General features: G+C 36.0%; 1 protein-coding gene across 1 annotated transcript in view; it reads right to left on the bottom strand.

Moving 5' to 3' along the window:
* GAS2L3 (growth arrest specific 2 like 3) overlaps window positions 1-21,298 on the bottom strand; it is a 32,351-nt gene extending 11,053 nt beyond the window's left edge. Inside the window, exons 1-5 of the mRNA XM_011386682.2 lie at window positions 21,155-21,298; window positions 10,082-10,129; window positions 5,077-5,245; window positions 3,841-3,956; window positions 1,800-1,941 (exon numbers count right to left, since the gene is read on the bottom strand). Coding sequence (XP_011384984.1) covers window positions 1,800-1,941; window positions 3,841-3,956; window positions 5,077-5,245; window positions 10,082-10,105 — 451 coding nt within the window. The 5' untranslated portion in view covers window positions 10,106-10,129; window positions 21,155-21,298. The remainder of the gene's footprint in view (window positions 1-1,799; window positions 1,942-3,840; window positions 3,957-5,076; window positions 5,246-10,081; window positions 10,130-21,154) is intronic.
* Window positions 21,299-21,848: the final 550 nt, after the last annotated feature.

The following is a 21,848-nucleotide window of genomic DNA, read 5'->3' as shown; positions in this document are numbered from 1 at the left end:
CATATACTTAAAAATGGTTAAGATGGTACGTTTTGTTCTGTATATTTTACAATTTAAAAAAAAATTAATTAAAAGGGAACCTAAATGCTAAGCCTAACAGTTTAGAGATCCTTAAAAAAAATAAAACAAAGCAAAAAAAAACAAAGCAAAACAAAAAAAACTCTGATCATTAGAACTTGTGCTAAATGTACCAATATGGTAATGTGGATCATCTACCTTTCTATTTCTGTTCTTAGAGTTAAAATCTGTAGGAAACTTCTGAACCCTAATTAATAATGGTATGTGTGATAAATTGCATGTATACTGACTACTGAATGGAAATTACAGTTCTTTGATTATATACTCCAAGAACAAAGCAACAAAGAGGCCTATATCTGACTTTAAAATTCATACCAAAAAACAAAAATAAAATAAAATAAAATTCATACCAGAAGGAATTTATGCTGAAATTTTCATTAAAGTTGTTTCTCTGAACACTTAGATGTACCTTTAAATGGTATATTTGTTTTTTTAACTGCTTTGAGTTCCTAGCAAAACATAAAAAATGCAGAGGCTCATCTCTGAGACCTTTAGAAAGTGAAAACATTAGCTCATCAGTTCAATGCCTAAAAATGAATTAATGTTATCGGCAGTGCTTTATTTATTCCTATACTGACTATCAGGACAGAAGAAGATGCTTTCTATTGAGAACGAGAAATACACAACAATCTTATAACCTGTCAGAAATAATAAACTATAAACTAGAGAACTCAAAGCATTTTCACTTCTCTTTGATTTCTAGAAGCTGTATATGCCATTAAATTAGCCACATTGTCAATAATGATCAGCACACCTGTATTAAAGCGGGGTGCAAGTGGAGGGATGGGGGTGGTAAAATATCAATCACATTTTATGTTTTATTCTATTCTACACTGGATAGGACTATCCAGAGACATACTAAACAGGTAGCAGTAGGAGCAGGCTACCTGCATGCAGGCAACAAGGATGTGCAAGGTCAATAAAGAATTTAAAACAATATTAAAATCAGCTAAAAGTCAGTTCGCTTTTTATTATCACCATTAACCAGCAATTCCAAACAATGTCAGTAATAAAATACTTCTCTCTACCAGGGCAGACTATTACTCCCACGACCCCCTCCCCAGGGGGGGCTACTGCTCCTATCAAAACATTATAAATGTTTTGTATGTATGCGTGTGTACATCACACATATATATGTATATACATGTGTAAATGCTCTGAAGAAATACATATATAGCCTAAAGTTCAGATAGCTTCCACTTTAGTTACTGCATAGATACATCTGTTGACTTAAAGGAAATGAGAAAAAATGTCAATAATTCTTCAGTAGAGCATGACTTTCTCAAATGAACTGTCAAAAACATTAATTCATTTAGATAATCAAGTTGGCAGCTGCTGTTTACAAGGTAAATCTAAACACCATGAACATATATCATTACTAGCAATTTAGAATCACTAGTAATTTAGACTTGGTAGAGTAATTCTTAATGAAAATATTAATTAGCAAAGCATTAGTCCAGAAATTTCCCATAGGCAACTCATTTAGGAAGTAAAACATTTCTAGGGCATTCTAGATATGTAAGTTTGAACTATAAATGAAAAGCTTAATATATCTGAATTAGAACTGGATTCTCCAATTGTGTCACGTGTATTTAAAGTATACATTTTTCTAGGAAAACGAGATGTGGCATTCAAGTCTTTATTCGGAAAGAAAAATTAGAGGTAAAGCATACAGAAATATCCTAACATTAAGCACAAAAAATAATGACAAGAACACTTACCTAAACCTTCAGATTCAAAGAGGTAAGTTTCATCAACCCCAATGTGCCTACACCAGTGAAGGAAGTTTGCAGTATTGTCTCTAGCAAAGAATGAACCCGAGGCAGCATCTTTCTTACAGGGCACCTTTCTCATTGAAAAATTCTGGAACATACAAAAAAATAATAATTTAAAAAAATGCATCAAGAATATTTTCATTAGATATCCATTTTAATATTACTGAAGAAATGCTCAGTGCATTGAATGTAACTAAAAAGTATACAACAGTAGGAGGAAAAAGTATCTTCAAAACTATTTTATTTTACTGTCCTTTAAGTATATTTCAGAAAATGATTCCTAGGTCAAAATTAGCAGAAGAATAAAGCACCTCTAACCTCTTTCTTTTAAGAAATGATACAAGAATCCTTTAAATTTAAATTTTAATTAAAAATAACGGTCTAATAATTCCAAAGTACATCTCTACAGTATGTCTCTCCACACATAGTTTAATATAAACAAAAAATTACTGCTGTGTTAGAGATTAACAGACACACTCATGTTTCCTCACTTCCTTATTTGCAGATTCATAAATATAATTCTGAATTTCCTGAGGAGACTATCAAATAAGGAAGCAGTAGGCCATTCTTAATTCGAGTTCTTTGAAATTTGATGATCTAAGTTTTGCAGAATCCTGAAGAGTATTTAGATAATCCTGCTGAGGCTGGGAAGTTTTTAGTTTTATTTTAGTTTACACTTTTATTTGAATAAGCAATTCATGCATATGATTTTAAAAAATGCAACAGGCACAGTAGGGTATAATATGTCTTTCTCTCACATCTACCCTTCGGTTCCTCTCTCTCCCTAGAGATAACCACTATTACCAGTTCCTTATATATTCTTCCTATTGCTATTATTTTCAAAAATTAAAATAGTCTTGTGATTTTTTCTAATATATACAGAATATATGATTCATTGCAAAATTTTTTAAAAATCAAAATCAAACAATACAGCTAAACACAAAGGTGGTTAGTATCAACTGAAATCTCTTACCCACATTTTAGTGAGCCATCACTGGGCACAAGTATACACCTGATACATACCTCCAGAAACTTACGTAAGCACTATTCTGATATCTGATTTGTGTGTGTATGTCTCATGCACACTTAACAATAGATAGGTTGTAGGCATCTTTTAGGATAAAAAAATAACAGATTTAAATAGTCATTTCTAATGAATAGATAGATACTATTCCGCTGTGTTTAGGTACTGTAATTAATTTTTAACAACTTCTCTACTGATGAGCATTTAGGTTGTTCTTAATTTTTTGCACAATCGTGTTTATGAATTTGTGATTTTCTTCTTAAAATAAATTCCTGGAAGTAGAACTGTTATGTATCACAGGATGTGCTTTATTTTCAATGTGATATATATTACTGTTCCCCAGAAAGATACCACTTTATACTTCTACCAACACTGTGTGACTGTCCAGATCCCATGTTTGATGAAAAGAGAGAAAACCTTATCTATTTTAAAATACAACTTGAGTGTCAATAGAGGAAAACTAGCTAAAAAATTATTATTCATTCAACCAATATTTATAGAATTTATCCACCAAGACAATATATGAAGACTGTAAAGATGACGATGATGATGATGATGATGATGATGACGACGACGACGACGACAGCTCTTAACTATGTGCCAGGAACCATCACAAACTCTTTTCTCATTTAACTCTCACAATAATCCTATATTACTGTTCTTGGGAAGAGCCAGCTACTGGATATTTACTATGCACTAGGCACTAAACTAAACACTATCTATAGATTATCTCATTTAATTTTGCTGAATCTTTGCAAATAAATCCTACATGGTAAATGTTGATATCTCCACTTTACAAGTAAAACTATTTTTCCAGATTCTCAAAAAAATTAAGTAAATGAGCCAAGGTCTTACAGATAGCTGGGGTGGCCATTTACAGCCTTGTAGAGATAATAAGAAACGTACATAAATAAATTAGTATGTACCAAGGTATAAAATCACTACTGCTAAACATCTTCTTACCCTTGGCTCTTCGGAGTTGCATGTCTTCACTATGTTTTGAAGAACATCAATCAGCTGGCATAACAGTACTCCATTATCGAGTTCTTCCAATAACCTTTCTGCCTTAATTTCAATACCTAAAAACATATTTTGAAGTTAAGCTTCTAGAAACAGTAAATTTAAACAATGTGGTTAAAATTTAATTAAAGGTAATTGGATTAGAGCTGAAATACTAGACAAATATTAGATTAGACTACAATTATTCACTCTTGGAAGGTACAGTTAAAACAGCAAAGAATGTCAAATTAAAGAAGTCAACTAAAATAAAAATATCTGATGTAGGAGTACAGAAAAAATAAAGAAAACTGACATGAATCTTTATTTCATTTTAAAAAGATCAGTGTTTTATATGTAAATATTCACTATTAATGTTAAGTTTTGCTTCACTGCACATTACTTCTTACACAAGAAAAATTCTCTATGAATAAAATGTGCTTTGTTGCAATTTAAAAATTAAAGATGGTAATGTAACAAACACCCAGGGAATACAACTTTTCACCTCTAAAATACCTTCTTTAGAGGCTTTATTACACAATAATTTTTTTTTAAATTTCCAAATCAAACTGATACCAGATATCTAAACTGAGTGTTTGCTGTGTTTTTAATTATCTTGGGAAGGCCATAGATAAGCTTTGTGTATTCCTCTTCACAAAAATCTTGCAACGCTACATGAAATTCTATATTAAAAAGAGAATTTTTTCTGCAGAGAAAATTCAGAGTATTTTTCATATTTTTCAACTAAGTAAAACAATATGATGCCAAACATTCTCCAACATGACATTTCCTCCTAGGTTTCATATGCCTCCACCCCTCAATGCCTAGAGAGAGTCATCATTTCAACTACAGGATAAATTCCACTCAGAATCTCATGGCTTATACAAGATTAAGTGGGCAGAGGGATCAGTAAAATATAGATCTGAAAATTAGACCTATATACTTTAAAAAAAGATTTTAACATTATCAGTGAAAATGTTAAACCTCAAACTTCCTTACTATTTATTCAAGCCCTAAGGTCAGGGTGAAATGGAATATCTCCCTAACTAGAGTATAAGCTTTGTAAGGACAAAGACATTGAATATTTCATTCACTGGAGTATCCCCAGCCTCTAAAACAAGCACTCCTTGACAACAAACACGATTCTAAATAAATATTTACTGAGTAAGAGGACACAATTTTGAGTATCTTTTTAAGCCTTACCTAATAAACCGGATAACCAGATTGACAAATCTTCCTGCATGGGCAACAGGGTGGCTTCATGCCTCACAGCTATCCACTCGTCATACTGACAAACATCGGCCAAACCTGGCCCATGTCTGGGGATCAGAGGACTCCGTGGACTTAGAGGCAGGTCTTCTCCAAACCACATCTAGAGAAAACACCAACCAATTAAATGGATGAAGAAAATACAAACTAAAAGCAAACTATTATTCTAGGTACTTGAGACATTTTCAATTTTCAATATTGTGGCAAATTAAGTGAATCCCTAATCAATGAACAGATTCTACTATCAAGCCAAGAGGATAAAAGTCAACGAATAATATTTTTACTTCACTTGTTGGATGAGTAAGTTTAACAAATTACTTAACCAAAGTCTCAGCATCTTGGCTGAAAAATGGGCTAATGATATTTACCTTACAAGATATATCTCTGTAACATCTAGCATTGGACCTAGCAAGATTTGTTGAATAATAGATAAATGATTATATGAGTGCATAAATGGCATTTTGTAAACTTTAAATCATAATACAAGTGTTATCTTAAAAAAAATTCTAAATAATCTGGTCTGTCATCTGATTTTGCTTAGCCCACGAGCTAAGCACGGTTTTTACATTTTAAAATGAAATGGTTTGTTATATAAGTACCTACATAATAGTCTTGATTTTGCCTGCTGACTTGCAAAGCCAAAAATATTTACCACCTAGCCAACCCTTGGTTTAGAATAAAAATTGACATAAATGTAACTACCAAATGAATACCTGCAAAATTTTAAAAATTTACGAAAGCTTTTAATACAAGATTGTTTAGAAAAAGACTATCATTTCTCAATTCAGAAAGGGGTATAGAGACCAAGTAAGGTTCTTGCAGGAAGGTAACTTGAAATGGAGGGTCAGAGCTTGAATGAGGTGAGCAGGTATCTAAGGAGGGTGTCCACTGGGGACAAAGGGAGAATATCCCAGTGCAGGGTGTCAAAGCTCAAGTAAGCTGAGAAAGGAATCGACTCAGGGCAGGGCTGGCAGCAACAATGGAAGATTGGTTACATACGTGAGATTTATCAAATGGGAACCAGGTTCTCACTGCCAAAGAAGAAGGCTACAAATATGGAATGAGAGAAAACTAGAATGAATCCTATAGTGTTGGAATGGAATTTCTTTCACCAGAAAGCAAAGAAGTGCTCAAAGAATGATGAGGACATGCCAAAAGGACACAGAAGTCAGCCTGAAGGGACTTCTATTGGCTAAATCAAGAACACTTTGAGAATCAAAATAATGATTTAAATGAATAACACACTGAAGAGACAACTCTAAGTCTGTAGAGATATAAATAAATGAATAATTGGAATTTTGATGAGAAATGAAATTTTTACATAATTTCAAAGTACTTCCCCATAAAATACTTATTACAAAGGGAAAAGAGAGTTATTTTAAAGTAGAGAAACCTGACAGTCAGCATTTAAACCATGTGATGAAAGTGAGCTCTATCAGTCAGTAATGGGACAAATCAAAATCATATGCCACCTGATAAGATGCAGTGAGAAAACATAGCAGCCTTCTGTGACATTCCTGCCAAAGATGCATAACCTGAATCTAATCATAAGAAAACACCAGGCAAATCCAAACTGATGGACATTGTGTAAAATAATTGATCTGACATGTTAAAAAGGGTCAAGGTCATTAAAGACAAGCAAAGGCTGAGATACTGTTCCAGAGGAATAAAGACATGACCACTAAATGATAACCATGACTCTGAACTGAACATTAATGGGACAACTGGCAATGTCTTACTATAGTCCAAGTATGAGATGGTGGTACTGTACCAATGTTAATATCCTGATTTTGATCACTGCACTGTGGTTGTGAAGGAAGATGTCCTGGTTTGTGAGAAATACACACTAAAGTATTTGTAGGTGATGGGGCATCTGACTGGCAACTTATTCTGAAATGGTTCAGAATGTGTATCTCTGTACTATACTTACCCATTACTTTGTAGGCTTGTGATTACTTTAAAATAAAAATTTTAAAAGTTAAAAAAATCTATAAGCATAGGTAGTAACAAGCATCCTTTCTTATTTTTAAAAATAGTTAAGTTTTCCCCTAAAACATAATCCACTTCCTGAGGTTTATTTGAGATAAGTCTTACTGCACCAAATCAAAAGCCACACCACCACCATAGTTAATCTAGACAAACTCTGGAGAAAACAAGAAGAGCAACTGTTTTTAATCTTTCCTGATGAGAAACAAACATGCTTTTAAAAAATCCCAAGAGCAGAGAAAGAACATGAATAGGTAACACAAGAGGCAAGAGAAATGGTGAAACTCAATAAATTACCCAAAGAATAATCAAAACAAGTCATTGGAGGGACATTAATCCAGAAATTGAGAGTAGGAATTGGAGAATGAACTCATATATACATATATATATATGAAGATCCTATAAAGTTTTAGGATAAAAGACAGGATGTTATTTATTTCCCTGAATTCTCTTAAAATTATTTCGAACGGAATACAGCAAAGATTTACTATCTAAATCTTCCCTTCATAAGCATGTCTTATTTCTGTTTGTAATCCCAGAGCTCAGTATAATACCTAGCACATGGCATTCAGTCAAAAATATTTGTTGGTTTAACTGAGGAATAGATATCAGCAAATGACTTTGTACTACCAAAATTGAGATACACCTTACAATCAATAGTATCTTATAGTCGACGGAATGTTATTTGTCGTTTAACCATTTGCCTGAACTGAAAAAACCCAAGGCAAGTGTTTATCAAGGAAAGATGTACATTAGTTAGGAGGGTAGTTTTGAAAAAATTATGTGTGAAAATGAAGAAGCTAACATTAACAAAGGTCATTCTAATTCCTTGCCATATTAGGGAGAAGAGTATTTAGATTTTCCTATTACTGGAAGCAGAAGACTCTAAAATAAACTGGGCTAGTCAATAAGTAGCATATTATTGTTAAAAGTCAGATATTTATAACCAGAATTACATGTATAAAGGTTGTTCTAAAGCATGCTGAAAGCTGTCACATTGCAGAGATTCTAAATCCATCGGCAATCTATAGATGAACCTAAATATGTACACTTGCTTATATTTAGGCAAAAATTTATGCCTGAGTACAAATGGCCCTTTACTTAGTTCATAGCCTTCGTCAGTTTCCCAGAAGGGGCCTATAACCCGAAAGAGATTAGGAACTGTTGTTCATTGGTTTTTAAACTGTATGTTTTATACTATTCAGAATGAAAGGCATTAAAAAAGGCAAGTAAGATCTTAATGGATTAAAGTATTAAGAAACCAATTGATAATAGCTATCTACTGGATTCCCCTTTCTGTGAGGCACCTATGAATAATTGGATAACTGTCTTATATAGTTAGCCGAGAAAGAGGTAAAAAGTCTGAAAAGTTCTCACAGACATCAGGTAGAGAAGCAAAACTTCCATGACAGATGTCAAGGGTGCTGTTGGAGAAGAATCAGTAAAGACGGATCTGTGGAATCTAGATTAGAGGTTTCACGGAACTATAAAACGAAACTATGAAAATAATCACCAAGTTAAGAAAATTTTAGTGGCCATTAATGTAGAAATGAGAAAAACACTGTCAGTGTGGCAATTATAAAAAGCACTCTATAAGGAATCAAGAAAATATAATCAACATGAAAGTGATGACATTTCTGAGACTTGAATAAAAAGTCCACAAAAAAATAATGAGATAATAAAGGGTTGTGAGTAATAAAGAAGTTCTGATCATACTCAGAATGGATTTGAGAAGATCCGAAGGAGAAGAATGAGACCTTTTGGGAGACTGCCATAGACTCCCAAGTCCCAAAAGGAAAACAGAATAATAGAACTCTTTATTAGTAAAGTAGAAGGGTATAGCTGCATTGCATAGGAGGAAACACAAGGAAGATAGCAGAGTTATTCTTAACCATTTGATAAATTCTCTTCTCTAGGCTATCACTCACTGCTAGCTCAATAAGCCTTCTTTCTTAATTAAAAATAAAAAAGAAAGAAAAAGAAAGATATGCAGAGGTATAATCTCCAGTTTTACATCTGGATAATTTTGTTGTCCAAATGATGCAGTCAAACTTCTGAAGTGCCTACTATGCAATATTCTAGTAGCTACCTTGTGCATGTTAATTTCATTGATGCCTCACAACTACCCTGCAAAGTCTGAGTGCTGTTATCCTCACCTTAGAGGTATGGAAGCAGAGAGAGACTCGGAGAAGTAAAATAACTTAACAGAATCTCACAACCAGAGTGGCAGAACCAAGATCACAAATGAAATCTGACTGACTACGTTCTCATTTTTCAAAGCAAATTTTATTATCAGCTAGCTGCCTGTGTCTTTCTAGGTAAGCCTTCGATGTGATTTTTATCTTTAATATTCAATCATGTTCTATTTATAGCAAAAGGAAGAAAACTTAAAAGGATATAAGAATAATATAGCAAACACTGTACCAACTCTGGAAATCATTCGAATGTAAGATTATTCTGATTTGTCTCGTCCCCTCTTCCCTACCCCCACCAAAAAACAAACAAACATCTTTAAATTTTAATTATTGGTTATTTATAAGTATAAATATAAATATAAAAATTTTATATTTGTGTTCACTGAAACCCTTTTAACCACAAATATGTGGTTTATTTAGTACACAAAATGTACTAAATTGTAATGAGAGGAAAACTACAAAATATTCCAATTCTTTTCCCAGAGCAGTATAAGTAAGATGGACCCACCATTCCTAAGGAATTTTTTTGATTCTTACAAAAATTTAATATAAGCCTAGAATTAAAACCTTTTCAGAAATAAGAAGTCAAAATACAGTATTCCTGTTATTAAAGTTTAATATTAAAATAATATTAAAATTAAAAAAACTGGTATGATAAAAACATTTTGATAATTTTAGTATTTTACTAACTATTACAATTTTATTATATTAATCTCATAATTTTAAAATACACTTTCCCCCCCAAGAAAAATACTTACTTGAATTGCAGGCTGCATGGTCATCAATATTGAAATGAAATTGCTTTTCTGAAAAGAGAACAAAACATTAATATGCAGATAATGGCAGCTTTCCTTCTCTCCCAAAACCCTCAAATTACAAGGAATTTGCTTGTATTTTGACTGAAAACCTAAAGCTTTTTCTTCTAGGTGGAATAATTTGACTGTAAGAGAATTCAACAATCACTCCTAGCTTCTTACTTCATGAAAGTACTCCTCATTTGAAACAGGAAAACATGAAACACATTTTACTGTGTAGCTTCTGGCATTAGTATCAAAGTAATTCTTTTCTTCCCCCCTAGGATAAAGAAGTTATACAATACAGGGAAGGGGGGTGATGTGGCTCAAAAGTCCAAGCTTATCTCTCTCTTTCTCTTTTTTTCTCTCTCTTTTTTTTTTATCCCCTTTCATAATCAACCAAAAATGAAAATGCTGTGTGGTGGGAACTTTCACTAACTGTATGATTTCAAGGTAGCCAATTCCTGACACATCTGGCTTCAAACTAATTCTTGAAGCTGCTGGTTGGTAAAATTAGCAATAAAACCTAGCCATATAAAAGTCTCTCAGAATTCTCCCCTGTAAACATGATGTAAATGTAATATAAATACAAATATCACAACAGCTGATATTAAAAGTCAAGTATCTCTCATCTAATCTTTACATGGAGATCATAAAAGTTCATCTAAACCTTGTATAAATTCCCAAACTTAACCATAAGCTTCTTTTGCCAGATGACAAGGTAATAAACATAAACATCAATTTTAACTATGAAATAATACACAATGCCTTTCTATAATAATTGTTCATAAGTTATTTTCTCCATGATTTGCTAAACATAAAACAAACAAAAAGGACATCATAATTTAGCTCCAAAGGACTATTCTTAAAAGCTACAAGAAAACAAAACCAAACCAAACCAAACCACAACTTTAAGTTAGGTTAATACAATTCTCCAATGTATTTTTAGAGAAAAAAGTGAAGTTTAAAAACATTCAGAATAATTAGACTATATAAAACCTATGATTTTTAATTGCTTATAGCAGCATAATAGTTATTTTTTATTGTAAACCACCAGTAAAAGATTCTAAGAAAAAATACACATAAAATTGTTTCTATGGCTATAACGCTATCAATTTCAGAGAAAAGGTTATTTTCTCCTCTCAGTTATACCAGACATACCTCATGCACAGTGCCAACTACACATACCACCTTCCTATCAGGAACATTTCTTCTGATACCACAGTTGAACTTGAGCTAAATCTAACTGCGAAGTCTAATGTTACATCATATTTTCTTTGCGGGAAGGCAAAGGACAGCAGAAAGTCCATTTTGATGTCATTTTCCCTCTCTCTACCATAGCAAAAGGCCAAAGTACAATTGAGCATTACTAATGAGCTTGTTATGCTTCCCACGAGCTAAGTCAGTGGGGAATACATTTTCCTTTAGCATAAATAATCCTTTGTCCCCAACAAAGATCCACAGTAAGACGTTTCCGAGACCATTTTTTAAAAATGCAGCAAAGAAGCTGCTCCCATTAAAATAAGGAGTCCCACATAATCAGACAAGAGCTTTAACAGTTGGAACTGCCAACCCAAAACAAAGGAAGGCCTAAATTATAAGGCGTGTGCAATTCAAGAACAGTGACACTTTCACAAAGAAGCGATCACAAGAATGTTTAGGAGTTGCACTTTTTATGGAAAATTCAATAAAATTAGTTTCATGAAAGAAATGAATTTGTGCACAACCTTAAGTCACCCGAACTTTAGCAGAAAAGTCTTTTTACATGGTTTTTTTTTTTTTCATCATTCTTCTTGTGTAATGGAAAGGCCTACTTTTCAGATGACAAAAAGAATCATCTGGATTACCTTTAAAAAGAAATTCTTTAATAAAATACTCGGATAAGTACTCAGATAAGTTATAATGTTATCTTCATACATAAGAAACTATCAGGTACAGAAATATATGCTTTTATAGGAAAACTTTTATAAACTGCAGAGATTGCATCGGTGAATCCCCATGTACTAAGTTATTGATATTTTCTAGTCACTCACTATTCTCATTCTAAACCATTTTTGTGTCTCAGGCATTTAATCCCAAGAGTAGCATCTTTTCTAGTTAGTCCCAGCACTCAATCTATATTGCAATCACAATTCTTGATGGCTTCTCACTCATCTCATTACCTATTTCCTTCTTTCCTACTTTTCCCTGAAGGTCTCAGTCTCTATTTTTTTCCTTCATAAACCAATTACGCTGAACTGGCGACATTTCATTTTTGAACCTACGTCTTCATTAGCAATATATTGGCTTTATTTTGTTTCTGTGTTTGTCTTTGTCTTTTTAGAGAAATCTTCTTTAAGTCTTTGCTAACTTGAGAAAGTCTTTTCCCTTAGGTTTGTGGGGAAAAAGCCCTCTCACGTGACCAAGTATGAAATGTGCTCTGACCCTGCCAGGCACCTGTCACAAGATGAGGAGCTTACACTGAGATCATAGGTGACGACTACTAAACTTCATTCTTAAACCTGGGAGAAACATTAGAAACGCAGAATGTTCTCGTCCACCTGAAACTTGAACAAGATTTAGGCGTAACCCACTCATTTATAAAGTTTCCGTCATGAGGTCCTCAAGATTATTTTTGGTAAGGCTCTTCATACTAATGTGACTTTACATCATGACGAAAGAAGATGTCAACCTGTTGAACTGATCCTTTGTCCCATAGCTGTAGGCTCTGACAGTCCATTTTGATTCCTCCCTCGTGTTATAGGATATGATGAGGAAAGCACAAGGTGACATGGCTCAGCCCTGGTACAAGTCAGGGGTCAATTTAGAAAAGAATGGCAAAAGAGCTAAGAAATAAGGTAAGTCTCTGAAGAAAAACAGTAAAATTACTGCCAGTGGGACACACACACATTCAGCGCTCAGCAACTAGATTGTCAACAAGATACGTGAGCTGCAGGGACATGATAAACGTTGAAGATGGAAGGTTACTATTGAGGAGAGGGAGGAAGATGAGACTGGGAAGGCACAGAGGCCTTTCAATGGTACCAGGAAGATTTTACCTCAAGATAAGCAGTGAGAACACAGGTGTTATTATGCCTTTCTGTATATCAAAAAAAACATTTTATCTTTTTTAATATTTCATTTAGAAAAACAGTTGAAGAAGATATCTCTGATTTGTTCAAGGGAGAAAAAAAAACCCAACAACTTTCTTGGCTTTAAAATTTTGAGTTAAATATTTTGTAATTGCCTAATAGAGAAAATAGAAATGCTATACCCATACCAAATATGTTTCATATTTTTATGCAAACTAAAATAACTCAGCGTAAAGACACCGCTGTGGTAGCAGAAAGCAACAGACACATCTGGTTTGAATTCCAGCTCCAGCATTTACGAGCTATATGACCCTGGGACAGTTAACTCCTCAGAGCCCCAGTGTTCGTATCTGTATAATGGGTTACCACGTCTCCCTCATACAGCTGTTGTAGAGATTATATGAGATGACACAAATAAAGAACCTGACACAGAGCAGCACTTAACAAATGAGTTGCTATGATCAATACTATAATGAGACATAATTATAGTTCATTTATTGTAATTTATCAAATTAAAAAGATAAGAAAACAAGGCTAATACTACTCAGAAATTATTAAATGTAATTTGGAAAACTTCTTTTACTAACACAAAAATAAATATGGTTATAAATGAAAGTAAAAGCTTTAAAATAGCCGCATCATAATTGGAAGGATACCGAGATAGGAATTGCTGAATTAATTCTCTTGCTTGAATAGAAGTCTTTGAGAATGTAACATAGGTACTTTGCTCCATTCAGCCTGTCTCCTCACTGTCCTCCCGATCAGTTCGGCTCATTTCTGTGGCTCTATCACTCTTCAGAGTGTCTGCTTTTTCAGGCGGGATGCACTCATTCATTTTATTCAGCGAGCATTTACTCACATCCTTTACTGAACTAGGCACACAGGCAAGAGACACAGTGATGTACATAAAAGACATGTGACTGCCCTCATGGAGCTAATACATTCATTTGTGTACGTAATGAATATACAAACAAATACACGACGTGAAATCATAAATTTTTTGAAGGAAAGAACCGAGAGGGAAACATCAGGGGCCTACTTTGGACTTAGACTGGGTGGTTAAAAATGGTTTTGCTAGGGGAAAAAAAATAAATCTGAATAACGGTAGGAATTAGCCAGGGAGAGAGAGTTTTGTTCATGGCGTATAAATTTTGCAAAGACTCTGGACAGAGAACGATTTTGGCGCATTCAGAGAATGGAAAGAAGCCAGTATGGCTGAAGCTTGGAGAACGTGTGCCTTAGGATAGGGCTGAGAGGTTAGGGAGCAGCCCTATCACAAGGCCATGGTGAGGAATTCAATTTTATTCTAAGGGCGGCGGGAAGCCATGGGAGAGTTTTCATCAAGGCAGAAACATAACTCTAATCAGTTTTAATAGAGCTCTCTGAAGGGGAGAGAAAAGCATGAGAGTGAAATAGTGATGGCTTTAACAGAAAGGGGGTAGAAAACATAAAAAAGGGGTGGATAGAGATGTGGGGGAAAGAACTACGGGAAACGAGGAGAGAAGGATAAACTGAGATAGGTAGAAACAGTGAGGGAAAAAGAAACGAAGCACATAGGAAATGAGATGGACAGGAGGAGCCTGGAAGGGAAAGAGTTAGGAATCCACTGCGGTAGTTCAGTGACAAATGATGGCACCTGAGCTAGAATGCTGACAGTGTCTCCACTGGAGAAGTGGATGGACTTGATATCTATTTTGGAGTTAGAAGCAACACTTGATGATGGTTAGAGATGGAGGGATGAAAGAGAGGATGAAAGGGCAGAGTGAAGTACGACTCCCGTGTTTCCGCCCTAAGCAACTGAGCAAATAGACAGTAGTAGCATGTACTGAGATGAGGGTGATGGGAGTCAGAACAGATTTAAGCAGGGAGCACAGCATCGATAGGTCAAAAGTGCTGTGTTTTGGTCATGTTAAATTTAAGAAGCCTTATAAAGACACTCAAGTGGCAATGTCAGACTGGCAGTTGGAAAAACAAACCTAGAGCTAAAAGGAAAGCTCAGGAGGGCATAGAAATTGGCCGCAAATATTTGAGAGGTAAAGCCACTGGCAGGAGTGAGATCACCTAAGAAATAAAGAAAGCAGTGATGAGGGTCTAAGAACAAGTCCTCTGAAAATCCAATTTAGACGTGAGAGAAAGAGTCAACAAAGGAGACAGAGAAGGAATAAAGAGACTCATCATCTTCTCAACTAATCTGAGATTATAACTTTTTTGATTTACCTCTTCCCGGTAGCCCTTCCTGATCTACCTGAATTAATTATATCTTTAGCTCTTGAAGTCACATAGCATTTCTACCACTCACTTGCTTTTACAGTGCTTTATACTATTTTTTAGCTATTTCTGTACATTGCTTGGCCAAGTGTAAGTTCCTGGAGTGCTGTTGGAAGTAGTGTTGACAGAGTATGTGAGTCTAAAGTTTAAGAAACACTTTTGGTGAGAGAAATGTGAAAATCTCTAGGAAAAACCAGGTTGTCTCCCTTATCCACAGTTTCTGCCACAGAAGAAATGTGACAGCAAAACTTGAAAGCAGCCACCATAGTAGACAAGTGTTCTAAAAAAAGGGAGCCTTTTTTTTTGGTATTATCATTTTTTAATTTTTATTATGTAACCTGAATTAATAAATGACTCTGCCTCTCTCCCAAAGTGAAATATGTTGAGTGGTTACTAGTCAAAGTATCTGCAGGTTAAGTGAGCTGCCCAATATACCAGAGGAATCACGAAGAAAATGACTAAGCCTGGTGTGTAGGCAGAGGGGCCAAGTAAACAGGATAGAGTAGCTGTACCAAGAAGTAAGGATTCTGGGCACTGTGCAACTCAGGAATTCGTAGGACTGTCCCCGTGGATGGTACATTTTTTTATTACACTTAAATAAACTCCATTTGTGGCAGACAATATAATGGTCCCCAAAGATGTGTGCATCCTAATTCACAGAACCTGTGAATATACTACTTTCATGGGCAAAATGGACCTTGCAGATTGAGTAAATTAAGCACCTTAAAATGGGAGAATATCCTAGAGAGCCTAGTATAATCGATTACAAAAGTCCTTAGAAGAGGGATGCAGAAAGGGCGGAGTCAGAGATGATGTGAAAACAGAAGCAGAGAGGTGATGGATACCATGACAGCAGAGAGGCAGAAAAAGAGAGATTTGAGTGGTGACACTGCTGTCTTTGAAGATGCAGGAAGAGCCAAGGAAAGGGAAGGGAAAGAAATGGACTCTCCCCGGAAGCCTCCAGAAGGAACAGAGCCGTACATCTTTTTTTTTTTTTTTTAACTCACTTCAGATTTTTGTCCTCCCATACTGTAAAATAATAAATGTGTGTTGTTTTAAACCACTAAGTTTGTGGTTATTTGTTCTAGTGGTAATAGGAAACTAACATACTCATTAAGTAAAGAAAGAAGGATTTGCCCAGAGGGTCAAGACCTAACCTAGAGAAAGCAATACATATCCAAAACATGATTAGAAGATGTAGTGAGCCTAGCATATTGAAGCGATAAGAAAAAGGGCACCAGTTTAAAAATAAAGAACAGATGCAAAATTTATAGGCAAAACCCACTGTGAGCACTGTGTTTGCTATCATCACCATCAAATGTCCTTGCCTTTGTATATCTGAGATCATTTATTCATTCACTCTCCCATTTAAATATTTACAAAGATTTCCTGTGTTTACTATCTCAGGGAATGACACCAAAATTCACCAAGTTACCAGATCATCCTTGATTCCTTTCTCTCTCACGCATCTACCTCTTCCTCTCTGAGTCCCTATCTTACCTTAGCCAAAACTTAATCAATGGCCATGTCTTGTTGCTTCTACTTCTAAATTTTCTCTTCAACACCTATGGCCACTCCTCTAGTTCAAGCCACCATCATCTCCAGGTTTACAGTAACAGCCTCCAACCAGTCACCCTTGCTCCAGCCTTCAAGCCTCCAACCTGTTCTTCCCATCCTGCAGCCAGAGGGATCTTTCACAAACTCCCTTCTGAGGAGAGGATACTATTCGCCTGCTTAAAACCCTTAATGGCTTTTCACTGCCTTCAGGAAAAAGCCCAAACTCCTGAACAAAGCTAACAAAGCCTTATGGGATCCCCTCCAGCCTCATTTCTTGACCCTTATGCTCCAGTCATGTTGAACTTCTTTTAGATTTGAATTTCTTGGAGCATTTTTTGTGACTGGGTCTTTGCACAAGCTGATCCATCTTTGTGGAATACTCTCTTTCCCCTCTGTTCCAGCTCACTCCTACCTATCCTTCAGATTCATTTCCTCTAAAAAGCTTCCCTGAACCCCCTCCCGAATTTAGGTTATATAGCAATGTATGCTTCAATTTTACTGTACTCCATACTTTTAAAAATAAGATCCTTGAGGGGTAACAGTCTCTATTTCTTCTACTTTTATGTAGAAATCAGTACTAAAATTAATACTGGAATTACTTCTAAATATGATAAATGTATTTATTACTAAAAGGAATGTGAAATAATAATGTAATAAATCTGTTGTGTATTCATTTAAGGGAAAGGCAGCTTCCAAAGCCACATGGAAGACTTTTAAGAGAAAGAAATAAGATTCTTAAAGTTTAATAAAACATCACATACTATTTGCAAAATATAGAGGCTGTTCATTTGTTGGGAACCTTTGATGTTTTCATTTGAAATTTTCATCTTAAGCTGTTTGACAGAGATTCAACCTGAATAACTTAATTTGATATTAGACAAACTTATTAATTTGTCATAAAATTTTGTGGGATACAAAAATTTTTTTAAAGAACTTAAAATCAGTTTGCCTTTTTAAATGATAGACCAAAAGACTTTGTGGAAAATATACACATACATAGACATTAACCTAAAGAAATGTAAAAACAGTAAGTGTCCATTAGCAGGAAACTGCTCAAATAAATTATGGGACATCAATTCAGTAGATTCAGTCAGCCATTTGAAAAAACAAGATAGAACTATAGCTACTAATACAAAAATATGTCTATCATATCTTATGCAACTAAAAGCATTCTGCAAGACAGTATATATAAGTATGTACTGAGATCACAATGTTTTCTAAATTTGTGTGTGTGTGTGTGTGTGTGTGTAAAAAGAAAAACTTCTGAACACAGTTAAACAATTTTTTTCAACAGACAACTTTATTTTGAGAATCAAAAATATTAACGAGTCATCTATCAAGGAAAAACAAAAGTCATTAGGTTTAAAACTATATAAAGTGAGCCCTTTACCATAGCTAATATACTTACTTACAGAAAAGTTTATGTTGTGTGATAGTAGGCAGAGGTCTCAATCAGTCAGCACTTCAGCAATATCCAGCATATAACTGATGGTCATAATACAATTCCTTTGCCACTTTTCAGCACCAAAGATGAAATTATATTTGGCGTTATCTGCTACATTTTATTACATTCTAGTTCTTTGGAAACTACTAATTCATTTACGAAATGCATGGTAACTTTGAGTTTTTAGAAGGAGAAACACTAAAGAAATGCAATTATAATTATTGCCTGTATCTCGTAAACATTACTTCTCAGGCATTTCTCTATGGCAGTTAAATTTCAATTAAAAATAGGAAAACTCAAAGTGAGACAACTGACAGACTTAAGTTTCCTATTCCCTCAAATCCTATGTACGTCACATGTTCATTAGGTATGGAAAGGTTTATCTGATGTCAAAGTATAGAAAGCACCAAGTAATAAGAAGTAAAACACACACATATAAGACATAAAGACACAGACATGTTACTGTAAGAAAGCAAAATACATAGTAACCTTAATCCCTTACTTTCCCCATCAACAGTTGGCTTGAAAAAAAATTATTGAAGTAACTGAACTTCCTTCTCTTATCTCCAAACTTAAGTTAAGATTTACAGGGGAAAAAAGATATTAGAAGAGTGCTGTTGAGTAAAAATATAGTGAATAAGCAAAAATTAAAATGGGAAAATATAAATTAGGAAACAATACTTCTGAAGACCAATTTTCCAAATACCATGGGAGTTATTTAGTTTTTTAGTAATAGTATGTATATTGTTGACATTATTCTCTCATCACACACTCTGATTTACCATCACAAGTTATTTCTCATTTTTTCAATTAACGAAGTACTCAAAATAAGCCCATATCCACAGCAGAAATGAACCTAGGCCCTAAAAACAACGCTGAGGTGCAGAGAAGTTGCTTAATGCTGGGAACATGAATGTAAGGGCAGTATGATGCAAAAAAGAAGTTGGACCTTGGAGTCAGACAGTCTGGACTGAATTATGATGGACTTTACTAGGTTATTTCCTTTCTCCGAGCTTCAGCTTCCTCACGTATAACATGGAGATAACAACAACTACAGTGCAGTATTACTAAGAGCTTTACCAATAATGTAAGTAAGCTCCTAGAACACAGAACCTGGTACATTCTAGGTAATAACGTATTTGATAAATAAGAGTGTACAGTATGTTAGTATGTGCCAGGTACTGTTGTAAGTGCTTTACATGTATTAACTTAATCAATGAATAATTACTTCATCTCTGCTCCTCTTCATCCTTTCAGGATAGCTTGAAACTTTTAATCCAAATTAAACGGCATAGAAATAATAATAGCTATATGCCAGGCACTGTACTAGTTATGTGGATTATTTCATTTAACCCTCACAACAACCCTTGCAACAATAAGGTAGGAACCACATTAACCTTCTTTTACAGATTAGAAAATTTAGGCTTAGAAAGATTAAATAACTTGCTTAAGGTCACACACATAGTAAAGTCTGATTTCAGAGCCCACATGCTTAGCAACTCTGCTACACTAAATAAATATTACTTTTAATTCAGTAATTCAAAATAGCAGAGACATCTACTATTCATAGCCTGCTGTGAACAGCCTAGTGTTTGAAACAGATGAGTCAGACATGTATCAGTATCTACACCAGAAAACTGTCACCAGAGTTTCCACTTTTTCATTCAAAACTATTCTAATCTCCTCCCACAGGGAATCTGAGCTGGCAAGAATTCCGATTTCTAATCATTTAAGTGCCAAGAGAGGTGATCAGATAGCAATTCACAAACTTGAGAGAGTAGTTATTAGCACTCTCCACACAAACGAAGCAAAATCCAAACTCTGATCTAGATTGGGCCTGCAACAAACCATCTCTTCACTTAGTAACTACTGAATTGGCTTCCCCACCATACAATACCGCAAGCATTCTAAATTCACAAGATTCAATCCTCTGGTTTGAAAAGATTAGTTAGGAACCAGGGGTGACGTCACAGGCAAGCATTCCCTCTAAAACGTTCTTCCCATTTCCAAGGAAATCTACAAGCCTTCCTTTTCTTCTGCAAACCCCCAAACCCACGCAGCGCTGCAATCAGAGGGGTGTGGGTAGGAAAGCATCACGCGGAGCCTCCAGTTACATCCCCTAGTTTGGTGCATTTGAGAGATCTGCGCCTTGCATGGATAGAGAGGACAAACAGGGAAAAGAGTCTAGGGGAAAACGACTATTTGTACCGTTTCCAAGATCTGTAACTTCATCAATACTTCCTGAGGATGATGTTAAGGAATCGAGTGACCCAAGGCGCTTGGAGATGAGGGTGCCTCTGGAAGCCCTAAACTAGCTTCAAGCTCTGATCTCTCTTTGGATTCTAAAGAGAGGTAGCGGCTCCATACTTCTTCTCCAGTCAAGAACGCCCGCATCTGCCGTCCGCCGCCCCAGCACACCTGTTGCCTCTCACCCCACGAGAGTCGGCAGGTGAAGGCAGGCATAACTTCACATTGACGGCCCGAGGAACCAATTATAGCACGCGACTCTCGCAGCGGGCCAATCGCAGAGCGTCTTGGATTCCGCAGCTTGCAGCTTTGGGGGGTCCCGTCCGAACCTCCCCTTTGATTTCGCTGAGCGCGGGGGTTTCCCCGAACCCACACGCCCAGGCGCGGAAGCCCGGAGAAAACGAGTAGAAGTTCGCGCGGAAAAGAGAAGGCAAACAGGGAAATACTCACCCGCCCTGCCCAAGGAGGGTCACTTCTCCCTGCGCAGCGACATCTCGGCTCAATCTGTGCGGTGCCGGCACGCCCTTAAACAACCGCCGCAGCCGCCTCGGCCTCGGGGTTCGCGGCGAATCGCCGCCGCCTGTTTCGAAGGGACCAATCAGAAGGCAGGGAGGGGGCGTGCCCGGAGCCCCCGCCCCCGGAGCACGCGACCTTGGCGCGCGGCTCAGGAGCGGGGGCGCGGGGCTCTCCGCCAGCTGTCTCAAGACCTCCGTGGCCACGCCTCTCTTTTCACTGAACGACCGAGTGGCATAGTCTCAGTGCATGTCTTCCCATCTGGCCCCTCAGCGACAGCAACAGTCCGTCCTATTAGTCCCCATAGGCTAGAGAGTTGAGTCAACCCCTCCTGGAATGTTGCCCGGTAAAGTTCAAGGGCGTTGTCCTGAGTTTTCTCGTGATCTGTTAAGAGGCCCTCCCAACTTTAAATCCACCCGCGATCTGGCCATGCTGAGGGCGTCATGGTTTCCGGAGACAAACTGTCACCAAGCAGGAATGGGAGTCCTAAGTAGAAACCTTTCAGAGAGGCCCTACTTCTACTGAGGGGCGGAGAGGAATCCTATAACTCCAGGCCACAACCGAAAGCAAAAAGGGGATGTTAGCACTTCCTTCAGGAAACACAGGAGCAAGGGGAGAAAAATTAACCTCA

Source organism: Pteropus vampyrus, unplaced genomic scaffold (assembly GCF_000151845.1).
Source record: "Pteropus vampyrus isolate Shadow unplaced genomic scaffold, Pvam_2.0 Scaffold16, whole genome shotgun sequence".
NCBI lineage: Eukaryota > Metazoa > Chordata > Mammalia > Chiroptera > Pteropodidae > Pteropus > Pteropus vampyrus.
This window is presented reverse-complemented; position numbering and strand designations above follow the sequence as displayed.